This window comes from Juglans regia, chromosome 2, assembly GCF_001411555.2.
Source record: "Juglans regia cultivar Chandler chromosome 2, Walnut 2.0, whole genome shotgun sequence".
Taxonomy (NCBI): domain Eukaryota; kingdom Viridiplantae; phylum Streptophyta; class Magnoliopsida; order Fagales; family Juglandaceae; genus Juglans; species Juglans regia.
In genome coordinates, this window is record NC_049902.1 from 6,877,140 (window position 1) to 6,894,553 (window position 17,414).

Consider the following 17,414-nt stretch of genomic DNA (forward strand, 5'->3'; position numbering starts at 1 on the left):
AACACTTCTGTTTCAGGAATCTGTTTTCTGAGAGAGAAGAACGCAGTTTATTTACGAGTTTTGTTTTTTATTAATACAATTAGTCCACCTCAGCTGGCGTGCGGTGTGCTTAATATAAAGAGGTTTCTCTGCAGCACTAAAAGAGAAAGAAGAACATAGGCTTACGGGAGAGTAACGTTGTGCGACAGGGGATTCAACTCACCGAGAGAGAAGGGAGATGCGACGGCGGGCTCTAGGTGGCTGGGAGTCGCGGCGGCGCAACTGAAGGCTTCTCTGAACAGGTGGTGAGACGTAGAGAGAGAGAGAGAGTTTAGAGAGAGAGAACTGTTAAACAGAGAAATCAACAAGAAGAAGAGGGGATTCCGACAGGGTCTCACCGGAAATAGCGCGGGGTGACAGGGAGTGCCTGTTCTTCGGGTTCTGGGCAGCCTGGGTGGTGTTCCGACATCCTCGTCGGCGCTGTCTGTGCTGTTTTCCGGCGAGGAGAGAGTTGGTTTGCTGTGAGGAAGACTACGGGGCTCTGTTTTCAACGTGGGGGCTTGCTGTGAGAATGGGTTTGGCCGCAAGGGTGCTGCTGGTTTGATGAAGGGAATATTGTGAGGGAAAAAGAGAGGATTTATGGGAGGGTTTTGGAGCGTGAATTGGCTACAAATTAGGAAACTCTTCCAACTAGAGTCAACACTGAGAGGTATATGGGCGTGAAGAGGGTGGAAGAATAATAAAAATAATAATTATAAGCCCTAACTTAGGACCCTTATGTTACACTTGGGTTTCGGTTTCAAGAGTCTCCAAGGCGTTTTTGTCTCGACTTTCCATACCCGAACCACTTTTTTACTTGCTCCAAAAGGTGAAGTTCTCAACTTGAATTCTTACATATTGGTTTTAATTTTACGTACTCGACTTGAATTTTTTTGTTTTGCAATAACTTTTAGGGTCTGATTGGATTCTGCAATGTCTGTGCCTCAAGCCGGTAAACTTGGACTTCCTTTGATGAATCTTGTCAGGTTCAAAGGTTTACCTATTTTGAAGCAATTGCATTTGGAGGAGCGGCTGCTTCGAACGTCCTCAGACAATTGGTGCATTATTAACGACGGAACCAATCAACCTACTATTGTCATGGGCATATCAGGGTAAAAAAAATATCTTTCGTACTTGGTGTAAAATTGGATCCCACTTCTCTTTTTGTTGGCTACTATTCATATTTCTGCATATTAATTTGTCAAAAAAAGTTCAGTAGTTGAATAAGATAGTAGCTTAAAGGTGGAAATTCACAACACATGATATTTAATAGGCCATTAATCGAAATAAAAAGTTGAGAAATTTGGTGGACTGAAGTTGATTAAGAAACCCAAATGGACTAGTTGAAGTTCAACGGGATGCCCAAACCCTTGTGGTAGCTGTTTCTGTTCATTGTGCTAGGAGAGTTCTGGAATTGGGTTCACATCCTACTTTTGCAAGTTGACCTATTGACTCCAATGATGTGGGTGCAAGTACTGAATAAGGGTATGGTGAAGGAAGAGGTTATGGAATATCTGATCTTGGATGCGACAGAATATCTGATTGGTTAAAAAGAATTCATGGAGCTGAGCTGACCCTGATTTAGTCAGGATTAAGGCTTAGTGAGTTTCTGTAATTTGAGTTTTATAACAGCTAACCAGAAAGAGACACAGATGCTTAGACATGATTGCAATTACTTCACCAGGGTGCACTGAAATCTTTGAAGTGTCTGAAGCACCTGATTGATTTTAGTAGTCATTGGTTCTGCTTTCATCTTTTCATTTTCTTTCTCTTGGCTTGTGGTTCTATATTTTTATATGTCGGATATGAATAACTCATAAGGATTCCATGAATATATTTCTTAGGAAGCCTGCAGAACTTCTCGAAATTGAATCTGTGTTATGTGATCAGATTCCCGTCATAAGAAGGTTTACTGGGGGAGGTACCGTCCTTGTTGATCCTGGCACGGTATTTGTTACTTTCATATGCAACAAAGACGCTGTTCCTGGCTTGCAACCATATCCTCAACCTATTATGTCTTGGAGCGGGCAGTTATACAACAAAGTTTTCCAAGGAATTGGGGATTTCAACCTTCGTGAAAATGGTAACATGCATTGAGCCCTTCGCTTAAAAGTCCTATAATGACATGGGTAGATAAATTTTGATGTATTATATTGCAACTCAATCTTCAATTTGATTCTTCTTTTGTTTTGACGATCTTAGTGAGTTAAGCTACTTGAAACGAGTTTGATTTATGCTTCATTCTGTGGATATGGGTGTACTTGCTCTTTACTGCTGTTTTAACAAACTACTGGTTATTCATAGAGGGTCTAGCTTAAATCCCTGTTGCGGCCAAAATACAGTAGTAGCCAAATGTAGTGCTCTTTTCATGTTAAGCATTACATAACACTTTATCCTAGTTATTGAGTATTCCCTAAATAGTCCGTAAGGAATATATGAATACCCCAATCTCATTCTGAAAGGGGCTAGTAATAAGAATAACCTACTATATCTATGTTTTAAGGTGCGTGTGGGTGGGATGCTCGTGATGCCAAACTTATATGAGATAGATTTCAACTTTTAAGACAAACCCCAGACTTGCCTTGAACGAGACTCTTGTCAAAGTTATATGAGTGGTTTACTTTTCTTTTCCATTTCTTCCCTGGTGCGAGAAAGTGGTTTGAGGGGGCTGTTGGTGTCAAAATTGGTCTGAATGCCCTTCCATAGGGATTGTATCTTATTATATAGAGAAATGTTTGCATAATAGTGCCAGATTTCCAGGCTTAATTTCTGGCTTTATGTCTACCCACCCAATAGTGCCAGGATTCCGGGGTTAATGTCTATTTATTCCTGGGTTCATGTCTATTTACAACAACTAGTGAAAATGTGCTATATTTACAGAGCCATGATAATATCGTTGACATCCCCCCTCAAATTGATGTTGGTCTATCAAGAAGCATCAATTTGTCAATTATGAATTGATGACGGTGGCGAGACATAGCCTTGGTAAAGACATCAGCAGTTTGGTGTTTGGTGGAAATGTGAGGAAGTGTAATCACATGTTGATCAAGTGCTTCACAGATGGAATGACAATCTACTTCAACATGTTTGGTGCGCTCATGAAACACGGGATTGGCAGCAATCTGAATAGCATTGGTGTTATCCGCATGTAGAGGAGTAGGAGTAAGTTGTGGAATACCACGTTCACTCACCTACGCCGTCAATCACCACAGAAAGTGCCGACTGGCACAGAAACACCACTCGCAACTGCCGACAGCCACCACGATGATGAGCCCACAACTCGGAACCCATAGATGTGCGAGAGAACACTCAGCCCAGAAATGAACACACTCTGCCCCCGAGTTCGATTCCCACCAGAAAACTCAAACCCACAAAGTTTGACACCATAGAAAGCCCCAAAACCCACTAAGAGCAAGAAAGAACTTGCTGAATCAAAAAATAATTCTCCCTAGAATAGCAATGAAAAATTGCACTCTGTGATTAAGACCAATGCGACTGAAATCAGAGGGGCTCTGATACCATGTCAAAATTGGTCTAAATGCCCTTTTCATAGGTATTGTATCTTATTATATAGAGAAATGTTTACATAATAGTGCCAGATTTCCAAGCTTAATTTCTGGCTTTATGTCTACCCGATAGTGCCAGGATTCCTGGGTTCATGTCTATTTATTGCTGGGTTCATGTCTATTTGCAATAGCTAGTGGAAATGTGCTATATTTACAGAGCCATGACAATATCGTTGACAGTTGGCACCTCTGGGCATCCCTGAAAGGGTTATGCCAGATGAACCCCAAAGCACTGGGTACTGCCACACAGTGGATCTTATCTCAGAATTTGAGAAGCGGGGAAAAAAGAGCTTATTTACCAACCCACCGTGTGGTACCTGGTTATGTGGATTTGATTTATGAACAATTGGATAAATTCGTGTGCAATGTTTTACTATATAAAAGCCATGTTTTCAGCGCTAATTCTTCCTTTATATGTCACTGAGATTCACCACCTTTTCTCCCTACTAGAATGTAGGATATCTGAAGATATGACAATTCATCAGGTTTCCCAAGGTCCAAAGATTTAAGGATTAGATGCATTGCCACAGTTGATAAGTATCATGAGTCCAGCATTCACAATGCTATACTTAATTTAAATGAAAGAATAGGCAGTTTCTATGCACATATATGATTGATTTTTAAAAATACTATCGTTTGAATGTAGCAACTACAGTTGCTACAGTATGGATACCAATTTATAACTATGTGGCATCCCGGATATTTTTCCGAATTTTTATCTGCTTACCATTTTTATATTTTGATTGAAGTTTGAGTATATTTTTCCTTTATGGTTATTGTTGATGAAATTGTTGTATGACACTTACCTCGTATTCTTCCTTTAGGTTTTATACATGACTTAAGGACTCCTTATGGAGGAATAAGGAAGCTGTAAATTTGTAACTTTATCTCATCTGGTTTCAGATTATGTATTTGGTAACCGCAAGTTTGGTGGAAATGCTCAATCAATTACCAAAACCCGATGGATCCACCACACATCTTTTTTATGGGACTATGAAGTCAAGACCATGGCTTACTTGAAACTTCCTGCCAGAGCTCCTGAATATCGACTGGTAATGCTAATGACTTCCCCAATTATATATTTTGTCCTAAATTCTTTTGATACATTCATCCTCGTGTTAGTATCTTCCATGTATACTGACTCTAAACATAACCTATGGTAGCACTCATTATCAAAAACAGAAATCCAAGTAAACATGGCCAGTGATGGGGAAATTAAGCTAAGTTGCGATTGATTTGAGGAATCCTACATTCCCCTCCTTCATCCACGTTCCTAGGAAGGCGATGCCTGAGAATTTAGGGAATGTTTGGTTATGAAAAATTTTGAGAATTTTTTGAGATGTATTGTTTATTGGATTCTGGGAATGGGGAGAATATTTTGAAATATTTTTTTTAAATTAGTTTTGTATTGGAGTTTGTGAAGGTGGATAGGTAGGTTGAAAAGTTGTTTGTGAATATGGTATTTTAGTTAAATTGGATATGGAAAAGGCATATGGTCATATTTGTTGGGAGTTTCTCTTGTACTTACTTGGGAGATATGGCTTTGGAGAGAAGTGGTGTTTGTGGATCAACCATTGTATTTCAACGACTAGATTCTCCATTTTGGTGAGTTTCTTCCATAGTTCTCATGGCTTAAGACAAGGAGATCCTCATTCTCCTTTTCTCTTTTCTTCTAGTTATGGAGGCTATGAGTAGAATGATTGAAGCGGTGGTGGAAGGGAGTTTCTTGTCGGGTTTTGTGGTGGGAGATGAGTCTCAGAGTAGCTTAAAAGCTCACCTCCTTTTTGCCAATGACAATTTAATTTTTAGTGAGACAAATCAAGAACATCTTCGTGCTTTGAGAGCCCTTTTGTTATGTTTTGAAGCTGTTTTGGGTTAGAATCAACTTATCTAAGTCTGAAATTGTTCCAATGGGCTCTGTTTCGAATATTTCAGATTTGGCTAATATTTTGGGGTGTAAGGTATATTTGTTGCCTATGAGTTATCTTGGTCTTCCCTTGGGTGCTCCGCACAAATCTGTTATGATTTTGGATGGGGTGATTGAGAAGATAGAGAGGAGGTTAGCTGGTTGGAAAAAGTTATATTTGTCCAAAGGGGGAAGAATTACTTTGATAAAGAGTACCTTGTCTAATCTTCCTACATATTTCCATTCTCTTTTCCCTTTGCCAGTAGGGGTGGCAAATATAATGGAGAGGATTATTCGGAATTTCTTGTGGGGAGGAAAGAAAGTTTCACTTGGTTAGTTGGAATAAGGTTTGTCAACTGGTTTCTCGTGGAGGTTTGGGGATGTGAAACATGAGGCTTTTTAACAAAGCTATTATTGGGAACTGGCTTTGGAGATATCATATTTAGAGGGATGCATTATGGAAAAATATTATTGATGTTAAATATGGGAGGATGTGGGGGAGTTGGTGTTCTAATGAAGTAAGAGGAGCGTATGGGGTGGGTTTGCGGAAGTCCATTCAGATGGGTTGGGGGGATTTCTTCAATCATTTTAAATTCAAAGTGGGGGATGGAACAAGAATTCATTTTTGGCATGATATTTAGTGTGGGGATTCAGCTCTCTAGAATGTTTACCCTTCCCTTTTTGGGTTTGCTAGGGATCAAGCTGCTGCAGTGGCTGATTCCTTTTCTTTTTTGAATTATAGTCTTCAATGGAATGTTGATTTTGTTAGATATGTCCATGATTGGGAAGTGAATGTAGTCTCTGTTTTTTTTGGAAGATTATATGATATGCAGATTGTCCAGGGAATGGAGGATAGGCTGCTGTGGGTTCATGCAGGAAATTCCAGATTTTCGGTTAGTTCCTTTTATAAGGCGCTAACCTGCCTTTGTGTCTATGATTACTCCTGGAAATGCATTTGGAGAGTTAAGGTGCCTAGTAAGGTGGCATTTTTCTGTTGGTTGGTGTCTCTTGGAAAAATCTTGACCACGGATAACTTAAGAAAGTGTGGACTTTGTATCGTAGATTGGTGCTTCATGTGCAAGAAAGATGGTGAATCTGTTAACCATCTTTTTCTTCATTGTGAGGTGGCTAAGACTTTGTGGAATGAGATTTTTGGTAAGACGGGTATTACTTGGGTGATGCCTAAGCAAGTGGTGGATCTTTTTGCATGTTGGAAAGGTTTTGAGGGGAGACAACGTATTGCTGCCATATGGAAGATGATTCCTTTGTGCTTGATGTGGTGCTTATGGTTAGAGAGGAATGGGCTGTGCTTTGAAGATAGAGAACGCTCGATAGGAGAACTTGGGGAGTTTTTCTCTAGTACCTTGAGTTTTTGGGCTAAAGGCTCTTGTATTGAATGGAGATAATCTTCTTGATTTGCTGTAGTCGTTTTCAGTTTCTAGTGCGTGTTTAGGTATTTTCTCTTGTATACTCCCTGTGTACTTGGGCTATATCTATTCTTGGTAGTAAAATTCTCTTATTAATTATATAAAAAAAGTTTGAGAATAACTTTTTAAGAGTATTTTTGTTTTAGAGTTTACTTATAAAAAAAAAAGTTGTGTTGATTGTTGTGTTCGGTAATGGTTGAATGAAAAGTTGAAATAGAAAATGTTTTTGAGATTTAAAGATGTTTATTTTGATTTTAAAAAACTTTTGAAAACTTTTGAGAAACCAAACAAGCCTTAGATTTTATGGAAAGTGACTAAACCCACATTTGGGAATGATTAGGAATCTGATAATATTCTTGGGTCATGAGATTCGCATTTTGGTTTATTACTAGGCATCCCATAAGTGTTATATACGTTTCAGAAAAATAGGTTTCTCTCTTCAGTTGGATAGGATTGTTAGATATAGAGTATTTAAAAATAAGTTTGAAAAGGAAAATGAAGAAAATCAAGCAAAGTGAAAAATAATCTGACTTGTGCATATCATTTTGAAGCAATGATATGCAGTTGGTGGGATGAGATTGCTGGTTTGTGCAGTTGGTGGGATGGCCCATGGTGTATTGGAGGGGATTTCATTGTTTCAACGTCACTCGGTTTCCGAGTGAAAGGTCAGGGGACTCTAGTATTGGTTCGGCCATGGCTAACTCCTCAGCCCTAGTCTTTGATTTGGATTTGGTTGATACCATCGGCAGAGGGAGACTTCACTTGGTCAAATGGGAGGACTTAGTCTAGGTTGGATAGATTTACTGTCTCTACTTCTTGGGAGGTTCATTTTCCTAACCTATGCCAAAAACGCCTTCCTAGTCTATGCTTTAATGATTTTCCCATTTTATTGGATTGTGGGGGGTCTTCATGAGGGGTGGAGATACTTTTTTAAATTTGAGAACATGTGGTTGAAAGTAGATGGGTTTACAAAAAAGGTTAGATCATGGTGGTCCTCATATTAGTTTTTGGGTACTCCTAGTTTCGTTTTAGCTAGGAAACTTAAAGCCCTGAAAAATGATTTGAAAAAATAGAATATGGAAGTCTTTGGGAACGTTATTGATCAGAGGAATATTCTTTTTGAGGAGCTGCATTGTTTTGATGAAAAAGAGGTTGATGGGGCCCTCTTGGTTGAAGACAAGGCAAGGAAAATTGTTGTTGTGTCTGAGCTGGAAAAAATCACTCTTATGGAGGAGATTTGATGGAGACAAAAATCTTGGGCTCTTTGGTTGAAGGAATGGGACAAGTGTACAAAGTTTTTCCATGGAGTAGCTAATTCCCATCAAAGAAATAATGCCATTGAGGTCCTTCATTCGGAAGGTAGGATCCTTTTACACAGCGCTGAATTTAAGGATCACATTATTCACTTTTATGATAAGCTTCTCACGAAGCAATACCTTTGGAGGCCTAAGGTTGATGGGCTGGTTTTTTATTCGTTTGATCAGTCAAGAGGGATGGCCAAAGACAAAGCACCTAACCTAGATGGCTTCACAATGGCTTTCTTTTAGGTTTGTTGGGATATTATTATGGAGGACGTCATGAAGGTTTTTCTTGAATTTCGCTCGTTAACGAAATTTGAGAAAAGTCTAAATGCTATTCATTGCCCTTATTCCAAAAGAGGCAAGGTTAGTGGAGGTGAAAGATTTCTGTCCTATCAGTCTGGTGAGTGGGGTATACAAGATCATTTCAAAGGTTCTAGCTAATCGATTGAGTGAAGTTATGGGTAAGACTATCTTGAAGTCACAAAATGCTTTTGTTAAGGGAAGACAAATTCTTGATTCAATCCTCATTGCTAATGAATGCTTGGAAAGTAGATTCAGAGCCAATGCCCTTGGTATTCTTTGTAAACTGGATATGGAGAAGGCTTTTGATCATGTTAATTGGGATTTTTTGTAGGTATGGTTTTGGGGAAATTTAATCATTGTTTCTGCTAATAAAGGGTACCCATATTTTCTTTTTATTTTTCTTATTTTATCGTTCACACTTAATTAATTTAGTTATTTGGGTATGACCAGGGAGATGGGTGTAAATTTACTTATAAAAAAAAGGTATGGTTTTGGGGAGAGATGGTGTAAGTGGATGAAAAATTGCATAACTGTCAGATTCTCGATCTAGTTAATGGCACTTTTGAAGGATTCTTTAATAGTTCTCGGGGCTTGAGATAGGGGGATCCTTTGTCTCCTTTCCTGTTCGTTTTAGTAATGGATGTGTTGGGTAGAATGTTGAAGGTGGCAGCAGATAGGGGCTTTATCTCAGGTTTTTCGGTGGGAGGTTGATTGAATGGTAGCATAAATGTCTCTCATCTCCTCTTTGCTGATGATACATTGATTCTTTGTGAGTTGGATCCCGATTAGATTCATTCCTTGATGGCTTTTTTGCTTTGTTTTGATGCAATCTCCGACCTTAAGGTGAATTTATCGAAATCTAAAATGGTCCATGTTGGCTTTGTTAATAATTTAGGAGAATTGGATGCTATTTTGGGTTTGAATGTGTCATCCTTACCTATGAATATCTTGGTCTTCCCTTGGAGGCTTCTCATAAATCCAAGGCAATGTGGGATGGGATTATTGAAAAGATTGAGGGGTTGTTTGGAAGATGGGATGCATCTCATTTCATTTCCAAACATCATTCAAACACAAATATTTTTCAATTTCAATTTTTCATTTAATCATTACTTAATCATTACAACTTTCCCAAACTTACAAACAAAACACAAAAACAATTCAATTTTTTCAAATTTCAAAAGAAAAATAATATTAAAAAATTTATGTTCTAACAATATTTTAACTTTATGATATATTATTTAATTTTTTCTCTCTTATTTCTCAAAATCTCATAAAACATCATAACTCAAACTATTTTACTACTATTCATAAACCATTTCACGATTTTTCATAGATTTCTCGTCTTATCTCATCTCCCAAGCATCCCCTGAATGTAGATTGGCTAGCTAGAAAATGATTTATTTGTTCAAAGGTGGTAGAATCACATTAATCAATAGCACTTTATCTAACCTTTAACATACTTTTTATCTTTATTTCTTTTGCCGGCAGGGGTGGCCAATAGAAAGAAAAAGATTTTTCGTGATTTCTTGTGGGGAGGTTTAGAGGATGAGAAAAATTTCCATTTGATTAAGTGGGATAAGATCTATACCTCTTTATGGAGGTTTGGGGGTTAGAAAGTTGAGAATTTTCAATAAAGTACTTCTAGGGAGAAATCTGATCAGTTAACTGGTTGAATTGGACTTATTTTGAAGGTTATATGAATCATTGTGGTTGTAGTATGAATATTAGGTTTTAATCGATTTTATAGGGTCTTACCAAGAGAATTCCTATCAATAATAAAGAAAACAGAAGTAAAGCTGCATTACACAAATAAAAATAAAAAATCAAAGAAAATAAAAAAGAAAAGGTAAATAGAAGATTCAAGAGGCCTGTAACCATCAACATAAAAGACCAACGAATCAACTTAGTTAGATCTTTAATGTAGCTTTACTTTTCTTCGTGTATTCCCCATACACTTAAATATATATTATCTGATCGTGTGATCACGTGTTATTCCTTTTCCTTTTCTTTTTCTGTTCAGGCAAGGAGCCATTTGGAATTTATATGCCGCATGAAGGACTATATGCCAAGATCAACATTCATTGACAAAACCGAAGAGGCAACTGATACCCACTTTTCCCTAAGATCAAGAGAGTCAGAAGACATTGAGACTCTTCCAAATATACAATTTTCTCCCATAACCAGGCCATTGACAAAGCGGGAATTGGAAGCAGCAGCTTTGGCTTCTCCATCTGAGGGTGCATTCTCTCATTCTTCTTCATTGTGATAATAAATGCTAAAATGTCACCTGTGAGTTTTTTTGTTGCTGTTGAATTTCTTTTCTTTTATTTTTTATTCAATTCAAGGTTCATACAAGTTTTAATTGTTTGATATCACTAATGATTCTATTACCAGAATAAGCTATTGGCTTTATTTGTTGACTTATTTCTGGTATATTGGGAACATTAATCGAAAATATTTTCTCAATAAATTACATGGTGATTTAGAAATGATCCAACTAATCTCCGAATTCCATAATAATCTCTTTTTTTCCCCTTTCAAGAATCCCTTCAAAGTTTATTTGTTTTGTTTTTTGGTAAAACGCCTACTTTGCTTCAGTCAAGCACATCATTGCTTCCCATTATAAGGTAATTCAGATATAAAATTCTCTCTTCTTGAATAAGTTGAACCCCAACCCCCACTCAAATGGAAAAAGAGAAATGTTTGGTCTCTACAAAGACCTTACAAAAGTAAACTTATAAATTGACATTAACCCAAGGGGTTGACCCAAGTGGTGAACTCCTTTAGTCTTGGGGTATCACTCCCTTCAAGAGATCTTGTCTTGGAGAGGTTCTCCGACATCCAAAAAAATAAAAAAACTTGTAAACTGACGTGATTTTATATGAAATGTTATATTGTAAAATATTTTTATGAGATCTATATATAGACCTATTACTTCCCACAGAAAATAGTCGTACGAATCTATCCAGTTTGAAGTGGTACTGATCCCAGTATCTCAAGGGTGAACCGTATTCGAATCCTCCTTTGTGTCTTTGTTTTATTAGTTCATGTAAGAAAATCTTAGTCCTAACATTCCATGCGGCATGTGCTGTGACCTACTTGGAACTCACGCCCTTTGATAGATTTTTCTTTCACTAAAAAGAGTAGTGATGGACGGAATTTGTAATAGAGATACCCGTTTATCAGTCTTAGCACGTATAGGGGTTATTCTGGTAAAAAAAAAAAACTTTGGACCGAATCTTAAGTAGGTCAAAACATGATAGATGTGGGACTGAAAATTCCTTAGTAAATACTCTTTAGGAAAAAGGAAGAATTCTCTTAAAATGCAAGAAGGCTGAATTACTTATTGGATATACATGTGTGTGCATATATAATATATATATATATATATATTATTAATAACGCTTCTTTTTTTTTTTTTTGGAAAAAGCATTTGAGGTTTTTTATTGAGGATATGGCAAGTGGGTTCTTATCCAACATCCCAAAATCTGTTGACTTGTTGCAGAAGATGCCTTGTGTTGTGTGAACCCATGGTTTTGGCAAAACAGGCTTTAAAAAATCGAAACCAATGGGCCATTTATCTTTCTACATATATCTATCTATCTAAAGGACACAGAACAGAAAGCTCCAAACCCGTGGGGTTAACTTCTGAACTGCAACACTTCATCTAGAAGAGCTTCATACCATTATCTAGAAGCTCGGGTGCACTAACTGCCTTGCACCAGCCTCCCATAAATATCTTTAAGCTCTTCAAAGTTTCAGAACCCAAAATGGACGTAGGTTTTGTTTCTCTAGTGGCTGCTGAGTTTGGCATTAGCTGTTGAATAATCTTAGGTATAAGTTTTAAATAGATAATTTACGTGCATGTCTTTTATAAAAAGGTGGATCTACTGAAATAGAATAGGTTTTTCTACATTTTTTTTAAGGTGAAGTTCACATTTTTATAAAGGGATTATTTGTGCCTTGTCTACTTAGAGATTGTACAAATAATTTCTCTTAACATTTACTGGCAATTACCTGTGCCTTGGTTTTATTCTTACTAAATTAATTGAGTTATTCTATTCATCATCCATACATCATATTCTTGCTAAGAAAAAAAAAATAAAAAGATAAAAAATCATCTGTAGTGTGTAGTGTAAGGATGATGAGTATAACTTTCTTGGAATAAAATACTATCTATTTGGCTTAGTGAAAAAAAAGATAGAAAGAAAAAGATCAGTTGTTTCCGTTTGGATTTGGAAATTATTTCATCTCATCTTATTATTACAACTTTCTCAAATTTTTACACAAAATATAATACACAATTTAACTTTCTCAAATCACAATTCAACTTTTTCAAATCCCAAAACAATAATAATTTTAAAAAATAATATTTTAACAATATTTCTTTTAACTTTCATCTTTCATATAAAATCATCTCATCTCATCTCTGAATCCAAACTAGCCTATTTTTACCATACCGTCTTTATATTTGAAGAGGACACATCTTCACCTTATATGAACTTCAACCAAATTTCTTGTGTTTTTCTTAAAATTTCATTCTTAATTCTTCATTCTAATCCAATTCCAAATGAATTTTATCTTTATCGAAAAATCATATAGTTGACAAAAAACTTAGGCCTTTCTTTGGATTCAGAACTCACCTAAACTCATCTCATCTTATCATTACAGCTTTCTCAAATTCTCACACAAAATATAATAAACAATTTAATTTTTTCAAATCTCAAAACATACATTAGTGAGAGTATACCACTTAAGAAAAAATACTCTCTCCGTACAAAAACCCAGTGCCTGCATGCATGCACGCAACCTCCTCTCCGGCACTACTTGCCAAAGTTGACCCTCCTCATTCCCTTCGTCAAAGTTGACCCTCCTCTTCCCTTTCCCTTCATGTTTACTTTTAATCCCGTTATCATCTTTCTTTTCTTGCAAACTTTGATGGAAGAAGTTTGTCGTTTCACAGTGAAATCGAAAACCTTTATTTTCACGAAGACGGGTGCAAATAACTTTCGCATCATTGAGAGAAATTGTCGCATGACTCTGTTTCTCCTCATTAACCGCAGGCGGAGGGGGGGCTGCCTCATGGATAGTTAGGATGGTGGTGGAAGCCATTAACTCCCATCGGCGCGAAGGATTTTTCAGAAAGCTAAGGGTGGGTAATGGGGTACTCACTCTGCAGCATCACAGAAATGCTAGAGGTTGTTACTTGCTTTTGGAAGAATCCAATAACAGCAGGAGAAGGGGCTCATTGATTGTCCTTGAAGGAGCTAAGGGGTGCTGCTAGGAGGGATTTGCTTACCATCTCAGAAAGGTGGCTGAACGTGTGGTTGCGCAACCAGTGGGTGGTATTTGTAGGGATGGGAGTTCTGGCTTTGTTTTGGAATCAAGGTCCCCAGCCTCCTATGCCTCTATCTTGGCTGCTTCCATGGCACCGAAGGGAAACAAACGTAGTGGAGGTGTGATGAATGGTCCTTGCCCAGCGGTCCTAGAGGGGCATTCTAACGGACGTAAAAAGGTGGGTGAAGTTGAGGGCATTCTTTGGGCTATCAGAGCTAGACTTTTAGGAGTACAAGAGGAAGTTTCCTATTTGATGAATAATATTGACTTGAGATTGAGCATGGTGATGGGATTGGGAAGAGAGGTGTCGGGTCCTTCAATTCACACTGATGCTCATGCTGATACTGAAAGAAGGAAGGATGAAAGGGTAGGGATATGTTTGTTTAAAGGGCCCTATGGATGGGTTGGGCGCACTCTTAAGGAGGCACGAGAGCCCCATTATGAGCCTTAACTCATCAAGAGACAACGGGTCTCAACTTGGACCTCAACCGAAGACATGGGCCTTGTGCCCCCAAACACGGGCCTCAAGCCCAATCTTAAGCCCTAAAGTCGTTAGGCCTTTTCGGGTGGAATGGCAAGCAAAGGTCCCCGAGCCCTCTCCTTGCGGCCTGCAAATCTTCTTCTCATCGGTGGCTTCTCTAGCCAACTCATCGTCGCCACAGACCCCACCGATGGTCGCCGGTGGCTTTTCTGGCTTGGGAAAGGAACACCAGTCGGCCCTTAACGCCTCGCCTCCGCCCGCGATAGTCGTTTTAGATGTCACCTGTTGTTCTCGGGCTAACGACAACTCGCCGTAGCCACAAAGCGGGCCGATGATCACCATTGACCCCACGACTTCCATTTCCGAGCAACCCCTGTCCTCAGATGGCAAGGCTAGTGACATGGGACTGTTGGTCTTATCTGGGCTAGCCTCGGGGGAGGCTTCAAAAGCTTCTTTGCGCCTTCTAGGCCTCTTAGAGACTCTTTCAATGGTCTTGTGCACAGAGATGGAAGACACTGATGATTCTTCTCTAGATAGGAGGGTCTCAGACATAGGTTCCTCTTATGGGTTAGAATTTCAACTAGTGTGTAAGGAGCTAGGGGCTGATATGCAGCTAATTGACCCATGTGAAATCGAGGAAGTGCCTCGTCCTCTGTGTTTGTTGCCACCAACAACTCCTTGGGATGATTTGCAAACTGATTGGCTCCTTCATAAGGTTAACGATATGCACCATTTCTTAGGTATGACCTGTGAGGGTTATGCGGACCAGTTGCAAGCTCTCTTCATCGCAATAAAGGCAAGCCAGCCTCTGCTAGCCAGATCCGCAGTTAAGAAGGATAGGGAGCTTAAGAGACTTGCCTACTCCATAAACTATGATGCACATGAGGGTAGTGCGAGCAGGGGGCATCACAAGGATAGGGTGAATCTTGGCGATCCATGAAGCCCAAGATTCTATCATGGAATATTCGTGGCTTGAGTGACTCGAACAAGTGCCTTAAAGTGAAGAATTTATTACGAGATTGGAAGACGGATGTTATTTGTTTGCAGGAGACGAAACTAAAGTTTATTGATAGGCACATTATCAGAAGTTTGTGGAATTGCTCTTATGCAGGATGAACCTCCCTCTCTTCTAAGGGTGCTTCAGGGGGTATCCCAGTGTTGTGGGATAAGAGAGTAGTTAATCTTGTGGAGGATTGCATTGGGGATTATTCAGTTGCATGTGCCTTCTCGAATGTGGATGATGGTTTTAATTGGGGTTTTGCAGTTGTTTACTGGCTGAATGACGACAGTAGCAGAAAACTTCTCTGGGATGAGATAGCTGGCCTTTGTAGTTGGTGGGATCTTCCGTGGTGTATCAGGGGTGATTTCAACATCACTCAGTTTTCGAGTGAGCGATCGGGGGATGGACTCTAGCATGCATAGCTGATTTATGAGCTCTTCTTTTTGAGTTAGACTTGGTGGATCTCCCTCTAGTAGGGGGATTTCACTTGGTCAAACGAAAAGGCCTGGTCGAGATTGGATAGGTTCATTGTTTCTCCGACATGGGAGGCTCACTTTCCCACTTTATGCCAAAAACGGCTTCCTCGGCTGTGCTCGGATCATTTTCCCATTCTTCTTGATAGTGAGGGTATTCATGAGGGACAGAGATACTTCCAGTTTGAGAACATGTGGTTGAAGGTGGATGGGTTCATAGAAAAAGTTAGTTCGTGGTGGGCCTTATATCAACTTATGGGCACTCCTAGCTTTGTTTCAGCCGGGAAGCTTAAAGCATTAAAGAATGATCTAAGAATATGGAATTGGGAAGTTTTTGGGAACATCAACGACCTGCGAGACAAATTTTTTTAGGAGCTACACCAATTGGATAAGAAAGAGGTGGATAGGGCTCTATCAGCTGATGACAGGGCAAGAAAAATGACAGTAGTTGCTGGGCTAGAAAAAATCACTCTTATGGAGGAGATCTCGTGGAGACAAAAATCACGGGCATTTTAGTTGAAGGAGGGGATAAATGTACAAAGTTTTTTTATAGAGTTGCAAACTCTCATCAAAGGAACAACGCCATAGAGGTTCTTCATGAGGAGGGTAGGGTTTTATTGGGTAGAGATGCTATCAAGGATCATATTGTCCACTTCTATGATAAGCTGCTGACAGAACAGTACTTTTGGAGGCCCAAGGTAGATGGGCTTGTTTTTTACTCCATTGATCACACAAGTGCGGCTTCGTTGGAGAGACCCTTCGAAGAAGATGAGGTGCTTGGTGTACTAAAAGGTATGAATAAAGATAAAGCCTCGGGACCAACTGCCAGCTGGCTTTCCAATGGCTTTCTTCCACGCCTGTTGGGACATTGTTAAGGAGGATCTAATGAGGATTTTTAGTGAATTTCACTCTTTTATGAAATTCAAGAAGAGGCTTAATGTCTCTTTCATCGCCCTCATTCCCAAGAAGGTAAGGTCGGTGGAAGTGAATGATTTCCGTCCCATAAGCTTGATAAGTGGGGTTTATAAGATCATCTCTAAAGTTTTAGCGAAGTGGCTGAGTGAAGTCATGGAGAAGATCATCTTGAAGTCCTAAAATGCTTTCGTGAAAGGAAGGTAAATACTAGATTCGGTCCTCATTGCCAACGAATGCCTGGAGAGCAAAGCTAGAACTAGCATTCTAGGTATATTGTGTAAACTGGATATGGAAAATGCATTTGATCATATGAACTGAGATTTCTTGTTGTATATCTTTGGTAGGTACGGTTTCTGAGAAAGATGGTGTCAGTGGATAACGCATTGTATTACAACCGTTAGATTCTTTGTCTTGGTTAATAGCACTCCTGAAGGCTTCTTCAACAACTCTCAGGGATTGCGACAAGGGGATCCACTATCCCCACTACTATTTATTCTAGTTATGGATGTGTTGAACAGAATGTTGGAAGGGGCGGTGGATGGGGGCTTCATCTCGGGGTTCTCGATGGGCAGTTCTACGTATGGAAGATTAACAGTCTCCCATCTTCTTTTCGCTGATGATACATTGATCTTTTACGACCCATATCTGGGCCAGATTCGCTCTCTAAGAGCACTTCTACTTTGCTTT

The 17,414-nt window shown here is 39.0% G+C and overlaps 1 protein-coding gene across 1 annotated transcript; it reads left to right on the forward strand.

The window, feature by feature from the left end:
• Window positions 1–269: 269 nt before the first annotated feature.
• LOC108995465 (lipoate-protein ligase LplJ) lies at window positions 270–10,933 on the forward strand. The gene is made up of 5 exons (XM_018971039.2): window positions 270–847; window positions 933–1,130; window positions 1,863–2,101; window positions 4,488–4,636; window positions 10,542–10,933. Exons 2-5 carry the CDS (start codon window positions 952–954, stop codon window positions 10,785–10,787), a joined length of 813 nt encoding a protein of 270 aa, XP_018826584.2. The 5' UTR covers window positions 270–847; window positions 933–951; the 3' UTR covers window positions 10,788–10,933.
• The last annotated feature ends 6,481 nt before the right edge of the window (window positions 10,934–17,414 follow it).

What these genes read in the sequence shown, in the direction of transcription:
- LOC108995465 (XM_018971039.2), top strand. Translation starts at nt 952, where the DNA reads ATGTCTGTGCCTCAAGCCGGTAAACTTGGACTTCCTTTGATGAATCTT. An exon ending in ATTGTCATGGGCATATCAGG is followed by an intron (nt 1,131 to 1,862) that starts GTAAAAAAAATA and finishes TATATTTCTTAG; the next exon opens with GAAGCCTGCAGAACTTCTCG. An exon ending in TTTCAACCTTCGTGAAAATG is followed by an intron (nt 2,102 to 4,487) that starts GTAACATGCATT and finishes ATCTGGTTTCAG; the next exon opens with ATTATGTATTTGGTAACCGC.